This window comes from Rhinatrema bivittatum, chromosome 8 (genome assembly GCF_901001135.1).
Source record: "Rhinatrema bivittatum chromosome 8, aRhiBiv1.1, whole genome shotgun sequence".
Taxonomy (NCBI): Eukaryota; Metazoa; Chordata; class Amphibia; order Gymnophiona; family Rhinatrematidae; genus Rhinatrema; species Rhinatrema bivittatum.
The window spans coordinates 236,194,820-236,211,258 of record NC_042622.1 but is presented as its reverse complement, the minus strand read 5'-3'; the positions used below and the strand labels follow the sequence as shown (position 1 = coordinate 236,211,258).

At 48.6% G+C, this 16,439-nt stretch overlaps 1 protein-coding gene across 13 annotated transcripts in view; it reads left to right on the top strand.

Moving 5' to 3' along the window:
* The window catches only part of MYO9B (myosin IXB), a 330,363-nt gene that overhangs the window by 171,186 nt on the left and 142,738 nt on the right, over positions 1-16,439 (top strand). For all 13 annotated transcript variants that reach the window (XR_003858374.1, XR_003858373.1, XR_003858375.1 and 10 more), the window contains exon 10: positions 11,087-11,221. Coding sequence is in view for 10 of the 13 variants with exons in the window: in XM_029614164.1 (XP_029470024.1) it covers positions 11,087-11,221 (135 nt within the window). In the remaining 3 variants the exon portion in view is untranslated. The remainder of the gene's footprint in view (positions 1-11,086; positions 11,222-16,439) is intronic.

The following is a 16,439-nucleotide window of genomic DNA, read 5'->3' as shown; positions in this document are numbered from 1 at the left end:
ATGTTGGATTCTAAAACAGACTGTATGTTATTAGTAGCCTGATTTGTAGTAACCAATTATCCCTCAATTGCAGAAACTCTGTGATCCAAGTCCAGAAACATTTCTGATGCTTTTATAGAGTAATAACATAATTGAAAGACAAGTTTCGGATAATGCAGTCTCAGTCCGCGAGACTACTCTCCATGTCTCTGTTACATTCTCTGGTTCTTCCAGGTCACGCAATGATTGTGACCTATTCTCAGAAGTCAAAACAATAGGTTCTGGAAGCGGGGCTCTCAAGCCAACATATTCATCTTCAGTATGAAGGTCCGAATTAGGTGAAATATCCATAACTTGACCTGAAGATGTTGGAGTACTAGTTGAAGTTAAAGCAAAACGACTATCTTGAATAGGCTTTTGAGACATCAAATCCAGTGAGTCTGTGTTGGAGGGGTACCCAAAAGACATTAAACCAACTGGTGACTCTTAAGTGAGGTTCAGGGGGAGGAGTCCTACCACCTATACTTAACGATAGCTCACCTGAATTTCCAGTTCCTTGTACGTACCCGGATCAGTCCAGACTCCTGGGTTTTGCCCCCCCTCTAGCAGATGGAGACGGACGTTTACAAACCAAAACTCCACCTATATCTAGGCGGAGGGCCACCTACAGTCTGGCAGTATTCTTCTGTCTCCTAGCAGGTGGAGGGGGTGCAAAACCTACAGTCTGAGCTGTTTTAGGTGATAGTTTAAAAAAAAAAAGGGATAGATATTAAGTGTAGTTTTAAGGACCACAGAAGCTTGCCTGCTGGTTCGGGATTACGCCTCCCAGGGGGTTGCGAGGTCCTGAGGGGACCATCCCCCCTGGTTTCAGAGGCCACTGAAGAGTGGGGGATCCCCATATTCTGACGCTCTATCGACACTGGGGGTGACACCAGGGTGCCTGGCTCACTCCCCCCAGTTGGACTCGGACCCAAAGTGACCGGTAACGTTGTTTAAAAAAAAAAAAAAGCAAAAGAAAGGTTTAAGTTTTCAGTTTTACTTGTTCTGCTCGTTCTCTCTGGGTTCCCTTCTTTCCTGCGGGGGGGGGGGGGGGGGCCGAGTTCCGTATCGCCATCGAGGGAGGTTTATTGTTTGTTTTTCTTTCTTTCCTTTCCTCGCCGAGGCAGAGCATGCCGCGGCGGTCTGCCTGTCGGGCCTGCGGGTCCGCGCAGGTGCGGCTGTCCAGGGACAGCCTTTGCTCCTCCTGTGTCTCAGGAGGTGAGGGAGGGAGGGTCTGCGGCCCCGATTGGGACTCGGGGCGGTAAGCTTTCGTGCGCCGGGTCCTCCGGGGTCAAGTCGGCGGTTAGCGGTGGTCCATTCCCAGGGAGCCCGGGAACAGGCGCCATTTTGAATCCTCCTAGTTCAGTTTCGGAGGGAACGGTGGCCATTTTTTCACCTCGGGGAGCCGAGGCGCCCGCGATTCCGGTGGATCGGGGGGAGGACGACCCTCCTCCGTGGTTATCCTTCCCCCCCCCCCCCCCCCCCCCCCAGCGCAGGGTCCCTGTGGGGGACTAATCGGCGAGGCCAGTGGATGTCAGGATATCGGAGGGGGATGACGACGGGGCATCTTCTGATTCGTCATTCAGATCCGAGTTTGTCCTATTAATGCACAAGGCCTTTAAGGCCTGTAGGCTGGCCAGGAAAAGGCCTCTGGATAACCCTACTCCGGACACTAGACCTGGAGCTAGGAAGCAATCAAAGGTCATCCCAGTTACAGGGGGCCCGGACAAGTCCTGGCCTCTCCGGCCTTGGACAGCCAGGGGAGATCCAGATACCTCCACGGATACAGATGAGCCGGAGGATCCTCAAGGGGATCAGGACCTACTGTCCCAGCCTCCGAGGGGGGGTTGATGGGGACGGAGATCAGGGGCCCACGAGTACCCGTGGTTCACAGACAGAAGGGGATGACCTGAAGGTAATTCGGCTATTCCAGAAGGACGAGCTGGGCCCCTTATCCCTGAAATTCTGGGGGAATTGGGGATTCAGGTGCCGCAGGAACAATCTAGTCTCGAAGCGACGGACCCGGTTGTCTTAGGACTTCGGGGCCGTCCTTCCGCTTTTCCCTTACATTTTTCTGCCTCCGATTTGCTTTTTAAGGAGTGGGACACTCCTGACTTGGGGCTGAAGGTGGCAAAGGCAATGGATAAGCAATATCCCTTGCCAGAGGATGCACTGGAAATGTTGCGCATGCCTAAGATAGATTCCGCAGTTGCGGCGGTCTCGAAAAAGACCACCATCCCGCTAACCAGGGGTACTGCGCTTAAGGATTTACAGGACAGGAAGCTGGAAATACAGCTCGAGGATTTTTGAAATCTCGGCATTAGGAATTCGGGCGGCTATTTGCAGTAATTTTTCCTTACATGCTGGCCTTCGGTGGGCGCATCAATTATTGGCTAACGAATCTCTATCGTCTGAGGAGGCACGCCAAGCGGGGCGCTTAGAAGCGGTAATTGCGTATAGCACAGACGCCTTTTATGATTTACTGCGCACATCGGCCAGAACTATGCTGTCCGTGGTGCGTCTGCTGTGGCTCCGTCATTGGTCGGCGGATGTGACATCTATGGCCCAGTTGGGTTCGTTACCCTTTAAGGGCAAGCTATTGTTTGGAAAAGAATTAGAAGATATGATTGAGTCTTTAGGTGAGAATAAGGTGCATCGGTTGCCAGAGGACAGACCGAGGACCAGGGGGGGTTCCGGCTTCTCTCTTTCGCGGTGGTCGTCTGCCTCGGGTCTCTTGGGGTTCGGTTTCCTCCTTTTGTCACGGTGCAAACCGACAACAGTCTTACTCGCAGTCCTTTCGTGGGCGCCGTTTCGGTCGTCCGGGAACTGGTCAGAATGTACAGGGAGGCAAACCTGCACAATGATGTGCGGACGGTCCATTCCTCCGTACCGAGAATCGGGGCCAGATTAGGTCGGTTTTTCGAGGAATGGACCAGAATCATGTCAGATCAGTGGGTTCTAGATGTGATAAGACATGGTTACGCATTAGATTTTTTACGCCGGCTGTGTCGGTGTTTCCTAGTAACGCCATGCGGGTTTTCAGACAAACGCCGTGCGGTACGGGCAACTCTGGGTCGGCTCCGAGATCTAGGAGCGGTTGTCCCAGTACCGGCCGGCAAACTGCGCAGGAGCCGTTACTCCATTTACTTCGTGGTACCAAAGAAGGAAGGAACCTTTCGTCCTATCCTCAATCTGAAAAGGGTCAACCGATGTCTGCGGACTCCTCATTTTCGCATGGAGACTTTGCGATCAGTAATCGCGTCCGTAAGGCAGGGAGAGTTTTTAGCCTCCTTGGACCTCACAGAGTTGTATCTGCACATCAGTATTCGGAAAGAGCACCAGCAGTTTCTCCGGTTTGCAGTGTTAGGGCAGCATTTTCAGTTTCAGGTGCTCCCGTTCGGATTCGCGACTGCGCCTCGCACTTTTACCAAGATCATGGTGGTAGTGGTGGCGCAGCTCCGCAGGGAAGGTCTGCTGGTGCACCGTATTTGGACGATTGGCTGATTCGCGCCAAGTCGGTGGCACTCTGTCAAACGGCGGTTCAGAGGATGCTTCAGTTGTTGCACGCCCTGGGTTGGATAGTCAATGTCGCCAAGAGTCATCTAGTTCCTTCTCAGTCGCTGGAGTATTTGGGAGCTTTGTTAGACACCCGTCAGAACGGTATCCCTAATGCAGGAGCGAATAGTCAAATTGCAGGGGCAAATTCGAAGATTGTTATCCAAGCCGGTACCAATCATCTGGGACTATTTTCAAGTGTTGGGATCAATGATTTCCACGCTGGAATTGGTCCCCTGGGCTTTCGTTCATATGTGGCCTTTACAGTCAGCGTTGCTCTCCCAGTGGAACCCAGTATCTGAATAATTTCGCCTACTGTTGCCACTGACCCAGGCGGCCCAGGAGAGCATGGATTGGTGGTTGTCACCGAACAATTTGAGTCGCGGAGTGCCCCTGGAGATCCTGGCCTGGACGGTAATCACGACGGATGCCAGCCTGTATGGCTGGGGAGCAGTCTGTCTCCGGAAGTCTGTACAGGGTCAGTGGTCCCCGCAGGAGGCATCTTGGTCCATCAATCGACTGGAGACTAGAGCGGTCCGGCTGGCTCTGCAAGAGTTCCTCCCAATGATTCGGCGCCCGTGGTTCACAGATCTACTGAATCTAGCAGTGGAGGAACCCATTCGCTTCCCGTATGTGCCGGATCTACTGCATCAAGGTCCCGTTTTTGTTTCGACCAGGTCGATCACTTTTGTCTAGCGGCATGGCTTTTGAGAGGCAAAGGTTAAAGTCCAAGGGATATTCGGATGCGGTGGTAACTACTCTTCTACGTTCCCGAAAAGTCTCTACATCGTTGTCTTATGTGCAGGTCTGGAAGGTATTTGAATCATGGTGCCTTACCAGAGACGTGCTTCCTACTCGGGTGGTCGTGTCTGAAATCCTACTTTTCCTGCAGGACGGTTTGACTAAAGGACTTTCGTGTAGTTCGTTACGGGTGCAAGTAGCGGCACTGGGATCCTTGCGTGGTCGGATTCAAGGGGCGTCATTGGCGGCTCATCCAGATGTGGTGCGCTTCCTTAGGGGGGGCGAAGCATTTACGTCCCCTGTTTCGTCAGCCCTGTCCATCATGGAATTTGAATATAGTCCTTAAGGCATTGTGTGGCGCTCCTTTTGAGCCTATTCGTAGAGTCACCTTAAAAGATCTAACTCTGAAGGTGGTGTTTCTGGTGGTTATTGTCTCGGTGCGAAGGATTTCAGAACTGCAGGCTTTATCATGCCGGGAGCCCTTCTTGCGTATTTCCGAGTCGGGAGTGTCATTGCGTACGGTTCCCTCCTTTCTGCCCAAGGTGGTTTCTTCTTTTCATGTGAATCAGACGGTCGAGCTGCCGTCATTTTTGCAGCTAGACAGTTCGGATCCATTGTCTAGGGATCTCCGTAAGTTGGATGTGCGGCGAACGTTGCTGCGCTACTTGGAGGTGACCAATGCGTTTGGGTCTCTGACCATCTCTTCGTTCTCTGGAGTGGTCCTAGATGGGGTAATGCAGCTTCTAAGGCTACCATTGCTCGTTGGTTGAAAGAGACCATCAGTTTGGCGTATATGGTCCAGGGACAGTCTCTGCCGTAGGGTCTTCGGGCTCATTCTACTCGCTCACAGGCCACGTCCTGGGCGGAATGTCACCATATTTCTACGGAGGAGATTTGTAGGGCGGCCACCTGGAAATCGTTGCATACGTTTGCCAGACACTATCGTCTGGATGTCAAGGACCAGCGGGGTTTGGAGAAGGAGTGCTCAGAGCAGGCCTCTCCGGATCCCATCCCAAGTAAGGTAAGCTCTGGTACATCCCAGGAGTCTGGACTGATCCGGGTACGTACAGGGAAAAGAAAATTGGTTCTTACCTGATAATTTTCGTTCCTGTAGTACCACGGATCAGTCCAGAGTCCCGCCCGGATGTATTGCTGATGCCGAGAGAGGCAGTACTGTATGTGTGTTGTACATTTTCAGTCAGAATGTGTTGCAGTCTTTTTCAGTTATCGGTGACATGGGTTCTGTTCCCAGTTGGGGGGTTGTGAACAGGTATCGATGTTACTAGTTATATAGTTAGTTGGAGATGTTTGAATTATTCTGCTTTGACATTAAGTAATACTGCCAGACTGGTGGCACCAGCCTAGATATAGGCGGAGTTTTGGTTTGTAAACTTCTGTCTCCATCTGCTAGAGGGGGGGGGGGGGGGGGCAAAACCCAGGAGTGTGGACTGATCCGTGGTACTACAGGAATGAAAATTATCAGGTAATAACCAATTTTCTTTTACTTCCAGTTCACTTTTCATGAGAAGTCTAGAACGGGTTAATGTGAATCAGTTATTTACTCTTTCGGATAATAGACTAGGAGGCACTCCTTGAAGTTAGCATGTGGCACATTTAAAACTAATTAGAGAAAGTTCTTTTTTACTCAACGCGCAATTAAACTCTGAAATTTGTTGCCAGAGGATGTGGTTAGTGCAGTTAGTGTAGCTGTGTTTAAAAAAGGATTGGATAAGTTCTTGGAGAAGTCCATTACCTGCTATTAATTAAATTAAAATAGCCACTGCTATTATTAGCAACAGTAGCATGGGATAGACTTAGTTTTTGGGTACTTGCCAGGTTCGTTCTTTATTTATTTATTTAGAGTTTTTATATACCGACATTCTTGATAAAAAAATATCAAATCATATCTGTTTCCATTGAAACAGAACAGTCGCAGCTATGACGTTACATTGAAACAAGTCGACATCGTTAAATAACAGGTGAATATAGAATATAGGTTCTTATGGCCTGGATTGGCCACTGTTGGAATCAGGATGCTGGGCTTGATGGACCTTTGGTCTGACCCAGTATGGCATGTTCTTATGTCCTCCCTCTGAGCTGTTTTTCTAATATGTTGATCCATAGTCCAACTATGGGTGAATTTGTTGGGGGAGTTGAAGTCTGCTTCCCCTTTCTTTTTTTCCCCATAATGACGAAGGGAGAAACATTGTCAGAAGGGGTGTGCTGGCGGCGGCGCGCCACAGGCACGCCGCTTAAGTCCTGTTGCACAGGACCCCGGTTGTTCTCCTCCATGTCTGATAAAAGGCCAGAGGCTCAGCTGCAAAGATGGTAAGCAATCCCAGATGCATCTCTAATTTTTAATGTGACACGAGTTGAAAAAATGGGCACAATATCAATTGTTGTAGTTTGGAAGACTAGCAGCAGTGAAAATATCCTCGTTGCTTTGGTTGTGCTATCTTTTCAGATTCTGCCAATTCAGATTTCAGATAATATTCTTAAACCCTTAAAGAGGAGGGTTTGTTTGTGGGGGGGGGGGGGGGGGTTTGTTTGGTTTTTTTTTTTAATATTTGGAGTTGACCCTCAAAGGTGGCTAGATAAATTTTATATCAACCTGAAGTGCATGGGGGATTGGGAATCCCTAGTCTTAAAAAGATATTTTGTGGCCTCACAACCACATGTACTTAGATTGGTGTTGTAAATATAAACCTAAACAGTGAGTACAAATAGAGCAAGCTTTTTGGGGATTAATTCTTTTACAAGCTCATCAGTGGCTACCCAGATGGTTACAATCTCCAAGAGTCCCAAGCTGCCCATGTATGGCAGGTTGGGACTTATGGAAATCATGCTGGATTGGTAAGAAGGAATATTCTTTTCTTTCTCTAATTGGTTATAATAGGGAATTCTTACCTGGGTTGGTTTCTGGTGTCTTTAGATGTTGGGGAAAGATTGGGGCTTAGTTGCTTAGGACAGCTGTGGAGTTTTGAAAGTTTGAGAAGTACCACCTAAAAGGCCTGGATTTAGGAAAAGGAAACACTGACAATTGCCTAGGATGCCAGATTTTGAAGGCACCAAATACCCAAGCCAAAGAGGAGTGCAACTGTGTCAGGGAGAAACTTTCTCAAACAATCCACTTCAAAGGGGCACTGCTATGGGACTCTGGATGGGAGTGGAGGTAAAGGGACTTCACCCACTCTCTCATCTCCAGAGTCTCCAACCCCCCACTCTCCAATCCTACTTATGGATGCCCAGATCCTAAATCTAGCCCTGCACCTAAACAAAAAGGATAATTTCTGTTCATTCGAGTGAGACGTTTCTTGATGGGAGTGAGGTTAGAGGTGATATGTAGAAGGAGAAGACTGTTTGAAGGTACGTAGGATAAATCCTGCAGGTCTAAGGGGGCTTAACCCTAAAATTAAGAGAGAAAGTGAAAGCATGGTTATTTCCCAGTATGAATTGTTGATGGCAATGTCTGTGGTTATGGGGATTCCTAGCCTGTTTATTCTCTAAGAGTGAGCTCGCAGATTTATGTTTTAACAATTTGTTATTTTTGTTTATTATTTTATATATCTGTTTATTGTGGATTTTGGTTATTGTTGTGCACCATTCTGATCAATCTGGTACTAGGTGAACGGTATATAAAACCTGGAAATAAATAACCATCTAACTAGATAAATGAAGCTTGACCGACGTGCCCGCAAATGCGCAGTAGAGAGCAGCTCTACTGCGCATGTGCGGGCGAGCACGTCAGTCTTAGGCAGCGTCAAAAAAAACCAAAAAACATGGCAGCAGCGGTGGTAGCAGCGGCAGCGGGCAGCGGTAGCGGGCGGCAGCGGTGGTGGGCGGTGGCGGTAGCGGGCGGCGGCGGTAGCGGCAGCGGGGGCGGCGGCGGCGGCGTAGGGCGGCAGCGGAGGCGGTAGCGGCGGCGGCGGTAGCGGGCGGCGGTGGCGGGCGGCGGCGGTAGCGGCAGCGGCCATAGCGAGGGAGGGAGGAGAGAGAGAGAGGGAGGGAGGGACGGACTAAGTGGGAGGGACGAAGAGAGAGAGTGGGAGGGAGTGACTGAGTGAGAGGGAGGGATTGAGTGAGGGGGAGGGACGGAGTGAGGGGGAGGGACGGAGTGAGGGGGAGGGACTGAGTGAGGGGAGTGAGCGGGACTGAGGGAGAGGGAGGGAGTGAGTGGGACTGAGGGAGTGAGTGGGACTGAGGGAGGGAGTGGGACTGAGGGAGAGTGAGTGGGACTGAGTGTGAGTGAGAGGGAGAGAGGGGGAGGGAGTGAGTGAGACTGAGTGGGAGGGAGGGACTGAGTGAGAGGAGAGGGAGGCTGGGGAGGAGTGGGTGAGTGGGTGGGAGGGAGGTAGGGGAGAGAGAATGAGGGAGGTAGGGGAGAGAGAATGAGGGGGAGGTGAGAGACAGAGGGATGTAGCCCGTTTTAACGGGCTTAACGGCTTGTTTATATTATATTAAATGGAGAGCTGTTTCCAGAAGCCCAAGCATATTTGCATGGGAAAAAGATCTTAAGGTTGAAATAGAAGAGAATCAATGAGGGGGTTTTTTTTTCTGTATTGAGAAAAGTCAGTCTCCACTTATCAAGGAAATTGGATATAAATTGCTATATTATACCTGAAAGACAAGCCGTAAAGCCCGTTAAAACGGGCTACATCCCTCTGTCTCTCACCTCCCCCTCATTCTCTCTCCCCTCACTCTTCACCACCCCCCTCCCCCACCCACTCCTCTCCACCCTCCCTCTCCTCTCACTCAGTCCCCCCTCTCCCTCCCTCCCACTCACTCAGTCCCCCTCTCCCTCCCTCCCTCCCTTCACCCACCTCCATTTCCTCCCGGCGCCGTAAGCGCGACTTCCCGCAACCCTCACCCGGCTCCATTAACTCCTCCCGCTCCTGCCGGCAGATCTCGGGGGGGGTCACTCCCCCGAGATCTGCCGGCAGATCTGGGGGCAGATCTGGGGAGGAGAAGCAGCGGCACCGCGCGCGCGCGCGGCGCCGCTGCTTCTCCTCCCGCTCCTGCGGCCCCACCGCCATTTTTTTTTTCTGATCGACATCCTTGCCCGCACATGCGCAGTAGAGCTGCGCTCTACTGCGCATTTGGGGGCCGTCGGTCACAGGCCATTTATAAGGTAGATTACATAGTATGTACCCTAATGTGGGGGATGCATGTTGGAGAAACTGTAGTGTGGTGGGAACTTTTTTTCACCTATGGTGGGACTGTTAATGCAAAATTACTGGGATATGGTAGTGGATTTAATTAATGAAGTAACTAACCCCTAGATTGATCAAAAAGTGTTAACGCATTGATAACGCCTGCATTAAGAAAAAGGGGTGTGTTTTTGGAAATTTTACAGTTACATTCTCTCTCTCTCTCTCTCTCTCTCTCCCTTCTCCCCTTCTCCCTCCCCAAGCCCAGAAATGGCCAAAATACAATTTCAAAAATGTATCGCAAATTGTGTTATGGCTATTTCGGCTATATCACACAGCTTAATGCCAGGAAAAAAGGTGTAGTTATTTCCGGCGTTAAAACTATGCAATAGTAGGCGTTATGCTATCGCATTGTGCGATATTGCCCCTCATTTAACTAAATCCTGCCCAAACTCCTCCCCAATCCCACCCCTCCCAAAAATTTGCATTCGCACCGTATTAAAATTCGTTTTGCATGCGTTATGGCGTTAATGCATTATCGCGTGCATTAACGCCATAACGCATTTTCGTGAATCATCCAGTAAGATTTAAAGTAGTGAAAGATCCCAAAATATTTTTTATTTGATTTTCTAGACTGTAATATTCCTTCCAAATTGATGAAACTGTTCTCCCAAATTATAATACAACAAGATTAGAGATTGCATCTGTTTGGAAGAATGTATTTTTATCTCATTTGAGCTCATTACAATAGTATATTTGGGAGATGTACTATTTGAGCAAATTGACTGCAATAAATAGTATTACAAATTTGAATATTTGAAAGCCCTTTGATATTTAATGCTAGTTAAACTGGATATTGTGTTAAGAGTGGTCTAACCTTGAATCGTAGGGATTTATGTGTGGGAGGAGATTGAGGGAGGGTAGATAGGGAGGTTGAGGTTAACTGGGGAAAATTGGAACCTTGGATTGTTAGGATCTATATTCTCTTTATTATACGTTTATTGTTATTATTTGGTTCAATAAAATTTAAATTGAAAGGGGGAAAAAGAAAAGCCAAAATGAGGCGGCTGTTATTGGGGGGGCTTGCTGCTGCCCAAAAATGTTACCACTGGAGGGAGCCACCCCTCCCTACCTAATTATAAAGCCGTCCCTGTCCAGCCCATTTGAACACATCTGCATACATATTAGGGATAGGCTGAAAATATCAGGCCGGCTGGGGTGCCCCACAATGATTGAGAACCACCACGCATACTTTGTACTGATGAATCTCGAACCCGGGAGGCAAATAAGAATCTCTGGAGTGGGGGGGGGGGGGGAGGAAAAGAGGCAGTCCAGAGGGTCTTGGAGACCTCCAGTAGGAACTGGAAAACTCTTGGGAGCCACCAGCCAGCCACTTTGGATTTCTGGGTGCCCACAGTGGGTGACTGTGAAGTCTGCACATGTAGGTCTCATGGCCTCCATTACTATTGGCAACACTGTTGTTTCCATCCTGCGATGCCTGGTACAAGCTTTTTTTATTTTAATGTTTTATGAAATGAAATCTTTGTGGGCTCTTTAAAAAAGATTTTAAAAAATACTGCTTAGAATGGGATAAAAAAAAAACCTTTTTTTTTTTTTTCTCTTAGTGTTTATCCATTGGGGTTCTGGATATATTTGGATTTGAAGATTTTGAAACAAACAGCTTTGAACAGTTCTGCATCAATTATGCCAATGAGCAGTTGCAGTATTACTTCAATCAACATATTTTTAAATTGGAGCAGGTAAGAAATTGTATCGCAGAGAGAGAAACCTGTACCATGGGGGGGGGGGGATTGAAAGCAAGAACTGGCTCCCCCCCACACACACACGATAGGGGGTAGAAGAGGAGTTTAATATAACATGTAATATATTTGTGTGTACAGTGCTAAAATCTAATATATATGGCCCGCAGAGGAGATTAGACTGCTGTTGGGTTTTTTTGGCCTAGGTGCCTGCTAAGTGGGTCTGTCTTTTCCATCCCAGTCCTTAGTCTGCTAGACTGATGCATTCTGGTGTACGAGAGGGTGGGAGGTGATCATAGGGTTTAGGGGTAAGTTCTGAATCATTAACCAACCTTGTTATCAGCTCTGCCCTCCCGCAGCTCAGTGAAAGGGCCAGCAGTCTGTGAGAAAAGCTCATGGTGGGGGCGAGGGATGGAGCCGGGGTAAGGGAAGTCTTTGGCAATCTCCAACTTCTGATCTGAGGAATTTGTTTCCTGATCAAAAACAAAGTGTGAAAGCTGAAAGAGCCCTGTCCAGCCCCTTCCCCACTATTATCCACAGAATACTACTACTTTATCTTGCATAGCTAGGTCTTCAGGAGCAGGGACAGAAAAGGCAGAGAGTGTATGACCCTGATTGCTTTAAAGAAAACAAGGGCTTGGGGAAGAGACAATAAACCAAAACCTGGGTTGCATTGAGAGGGAAGGGAGAGGCGGCTGACCCACTGGGCCTGCTGGCATCAAGAAGTTCCTGTCCCGGCTCCCTCTTGCTCCATTACCTTGATGAGTTGTGACAAGCTGTGCAGAGCCTCTGCAATGGCTAGCTTTAGCATTCTGCTGGGTGCGTTGCTGTTTTTATAGCAGGGATTCCAGAACTTGGGGGGGGGGGTGGGGGAGGCTGATGTGTTTTCCATGGCAGACCTGAAATTCCCCCTTCCATGACCACCACCACTTCCCCCCCCCCCCCCCCCCCCAACTAAAATAGTAAATCGTCCTCTTCCTAGCACCTGGCAGCAACACTTCTGTGACCCAGGGACAAGAGCTCTGTAGATCGATTATAGGGATCTTTGTAGCGTGACCTCTGGGGCTGTGAGCAGTGCCTAACACCCCCCCCCCCCCCCCAGATACAAGAACCTGCGCTGTGGGAGCTAAGCTGGTTCTCTTGCAGATCAGCTCCTATGGCCTTTTTGACCTGCCAACTTAACTTATTCCTTTCTTCCCTGTACTTACCTGGATCAGTCCAGATACCTGGGTTTATGCATCCCTGCCAGCAGATGGAGACAGAGAAAGTTTCACTGACACTGCTACATAATTCCCAGTGCCACCAGCAGTTCCTCAGTATTTCTCTGTCTCCAGCAGGTGGCAGAGGGTGCGAAACCTGCAGTTCTCCAGTTTTTGGATGATTTTTTCCTTTTGAGCTTTCATCCTGGGAGTTTTTAACTTTTTTTTTTCTGGAAGGAATCCTTTTAGGTCCTACTCCGTCCGGTTGAGGTGGACGGGCCGGGGGTTGTTACCCTTCTGTGCGCCTACGGAGTGTAAATCTGGTTGTCCAGATCCCTCTCCTTCACGAGGCTGCCCAGGCAGCTGCAGGCTCCACAGGAGTTTTTTTGGTCCCCTATTCCTCAGAGGTGCCATGTTTCTTTTAGGCTTTTTCTCTCAGGGAGATAAAGTTTTGTTGGGGGGGAAAAAAAAAAGAAAGGAAGGCAGTTAATTTGCTGCAGTCATGCCCAGCACTGCTGTGTGAGCAACTTTCCTGACCTTGCGGTCCGTAATAGCAGCAGTTCGCAAAGGGGAGTTTCTGGCTTCCCTGGATCTCACAGAGGCCTATCTACAGATGCCAGTCTCTCTAGATGGGGAGCGGTGTGTCAGAATCGCTCAGTCCAGGGTACTTGGTCTGTACAAGAATCTGCATGGTCTATAAACTGGTTAGAGACCAGGGCGGTCCGTCTAGCCTTACAAGAGTTCTTACCATTGGTGAAGGGTCGAGCGGTGAGAATTCTTTCGGACAATGCCACAACAGTAGCTTATATCAATCGGCAGGGCAGAACAAAGAGCCAGGCAGTAGCACAGGAAGCTCATGAGTTGATTCAGTGGGCAGAGAGACACCTGGAACGCATAGCAGCATCCCACATAGCTGGGGTTGAAAACGTTCAAGCGGATTCCTTGAGTTGGATCAGTTAGACCGTGGCGAGTGGGTGTTGTCAAAGGCCACGATGAACCTCATCTGGGATCAGTGGGGTTCCCCTCACGTGGATTTGATGGAGACTCGTCACAATGCGAAGGCGTTTCGATTCTTCAGTTGACTGTGCCAGCACAGAGCCGAAGGCGTCGATGCTATAGTCCTCCCATGGCTGCAAGGAGTCCTTCTTTGCTTTTCCACCTTGGCTATTAGTAGGCAAGGTGTTGGGTCGTATAGAAAAACATCATAGCGAAGAGATTTTGGTCGCTCCGGAGTGGCTACGTCGTCCCTGGTTTGCGGATCTGGTCAACTTGGCAGTGGACTACCAGATTCACTTCAGCGAACGTCAGATGCGTCAGGTCCCATATTTTCAGGCTGCTCACTTCTATCTAGCAGCCTGGCTTTTGAAAGGCAGCGATTAAGATGTAGAGGTTACCCGGAGTCGGTTATAACTACATTGTTACAGGCCAGAAGGAAATCCACTAATATGTCTTGCATTAGAATCTGGAAAGTGTTTGAGACCTGGTGCATGGATCATGGGGTCTAGGCTCTCAGGTCTTCCATTGCTGACATTTTGTCTTTTCTTCAAGACTGTTTTGCTAAAGGACTGTCCCCTAGTTCCCTTAGGGTACAGGTGGCAGCTTTCGGCTCTCTTCGTGGGAAGATTGACGGCTCCGCTATTTCAGCTCATTCAGATGTTCTTCGATTCCTTAGAGAAGCCAGGAATTTCTGCCCACTGATCAGAAGGGTTTTCCATTCTGGAACCATAATCTGATTCTCCAAGGTTTGTGTACGGCTCCTTTTGAACCTCTGCAGCGAGTGACTCTGAAGGACTTGACTCTCAAGGTGGTTTTTCTCATTGCGATATGCTCAGCGAAAAGGATTTCAGAATTGCAAGCGTTATCCTGTCGGGATCTATTCCTCCAGATTTTGGATTCTGGGGTTTCGTTAAGGATGGTGCCTTCTTTTTTGACGAAAGTGGTGTCCACTTTTCACATGAACCAGACTGGAGCTTTCAGCCTTTCCTTCGGTAGATTCTTCCGCTCCTCATGCAAAGGAGCTCAAGCGGTTAGATGTGCGGTGAGCTCTATTGCATTACTTTGATGCGATGAATGATTTCAGGAGGCCAGATCACCTTTTTGTTTTGTGGAGTGGCGCGAAATGCGGGTTCAAGAACATAAGAAATTGCCATGCTGGGTCAGACCAAGGGTCCATCAAGCCCCAGCATCCTGTTTCCAACAGAGGCCAAACCAGGCCACAAGTGCCTGGCAATTACCCAAACACCAAGAAGATCCCATGCTACTGATGCAATTAATAACAGTGGCTATTCCCTAAGTAAACTTGATTAATAGCAGTTAATGGACTTCTCCTCCAAGAACTTATCCAAACCTTTTTTGAACCCAGCTACACTAGCTGCACTAACCACATCTTCTGGCAACAAATTCCAGAGCTTAATCGTGCATTGAGTGAGAGAATTTTCTCTGATTAGTCTTAAATGTGCTACTTGCTAACTTCATGGAATGCCCCCTAGTCCTTCTATTATTCGAAAGTGTAAATAACAGAGTCACATCTACTCTTTCAAGATCTCTCATGATCTTAAAGACCTCTATCATATCCCCCCTCAGCCATCTCTCTTCCAAGCTGAACTGCCCTAACCTCTTCAGCCTTTCCTCATTGGGGAGCTGTTCCATTCCCTTTATCATTTTGGTTGCCCTTCTCTGTACCTTCTCCATCGCAACTATATCTTTTTTTTGAGATGCGGCGACAAGAATTGTACACAGTATTCAAGGTGTGGTCTCACCATGGAGCAATACAGAGGCATTATGACATTTTCTGTTTTATTAACCATTCCCTTCCTAATTAATTCCTAACATTCTGCTTGCTTTTTTGATTGCTGCAGCATACTGAGCCGATTTTAAAGCATTATCCACTATGATGCCTAGATCTTTTTCCTGGGTGGTATGGAACCTAACCTAATATGGAACCTAACATTGTGTAATTACAGCAAGGGTTATTTTTCCCTATATGCAACACCTTGCACTTGTCCACATTAAATTTCATCTGCCATTTGGATGCCCAATCTTCCAGTCTTGCGAGGTCCTCCTGTAATGTATCTCACTGCCTCCCAGATGCTCCTCTCTGTCAAGGATTCTAAAGCTACTATTGCGCATTGGTTGAAAGAGGCGATTACGTCCACTTACATCACTAGCAGTCATGCGATCCCGGAGTGTTTGCAAGCTCATTCTACGCGTTAGCAGGCAACCTCCTGGGTGCAACTGGTGTCTCCTCAAGAGATTTGCAGAGTGGCGAATTGGAAGTCGCTACATACTTTCACGAGACCCTATCGCCTAGATTTGACAGATTCAGACTTCCCTTTGTTGCATCCATCTGTCGCAGACGGAGGCGACCGCTCTGCTCTGCCTTACCTCTTTTCTTCTCTTTTCCTCCTCCTTGGGCAAGATAGCTGCCTCTGGTGACGAGGGCCTCTGCATCTCCAGCTTAGCATGGGCGTTCCAGTCCGCCATGCTCACTCTTGTGGCCTCCTAGGGTGTGCACATGCACCTCTCCTACGCTCAAATTCACGTCATGGCGGGAACCTCGGGGGCGCCCCCACCGCATGACATCAATACCTCCGGGTATTTAAAGCCTCCACTTTGCTACCACCATTGAGTTAGCAAGGACTTCGGTTTAGCTACTCTGATTGCTCTAAGCTGCACCCTTAGATGCTGCTTCACTATCCAAGGGCCTCTCTCCTCAGAAGTTCAAGGCACCCACTCCTCGGGGGTCTCTCGCTTCCAACTCCCTTCGGGGCCTCTACTCACTAGACAACCGCTCCTCGGGGGTCTATCTCTCTTATTCTTTTCAGGATCTCCAGACTATCAGGTACTTGCTCCTCGAGGGCCTACCAGACTATGTATGTATGTATTTATTTATTTATTTTTAACTTTTATATACCGACATTCCTATATAAAATACAAATCACACCGGTTTACAATAAAACATAACTTCGCCTGTGAGCATTACATAGAACAATCAACAAATTATACTAAAAAGCATACAT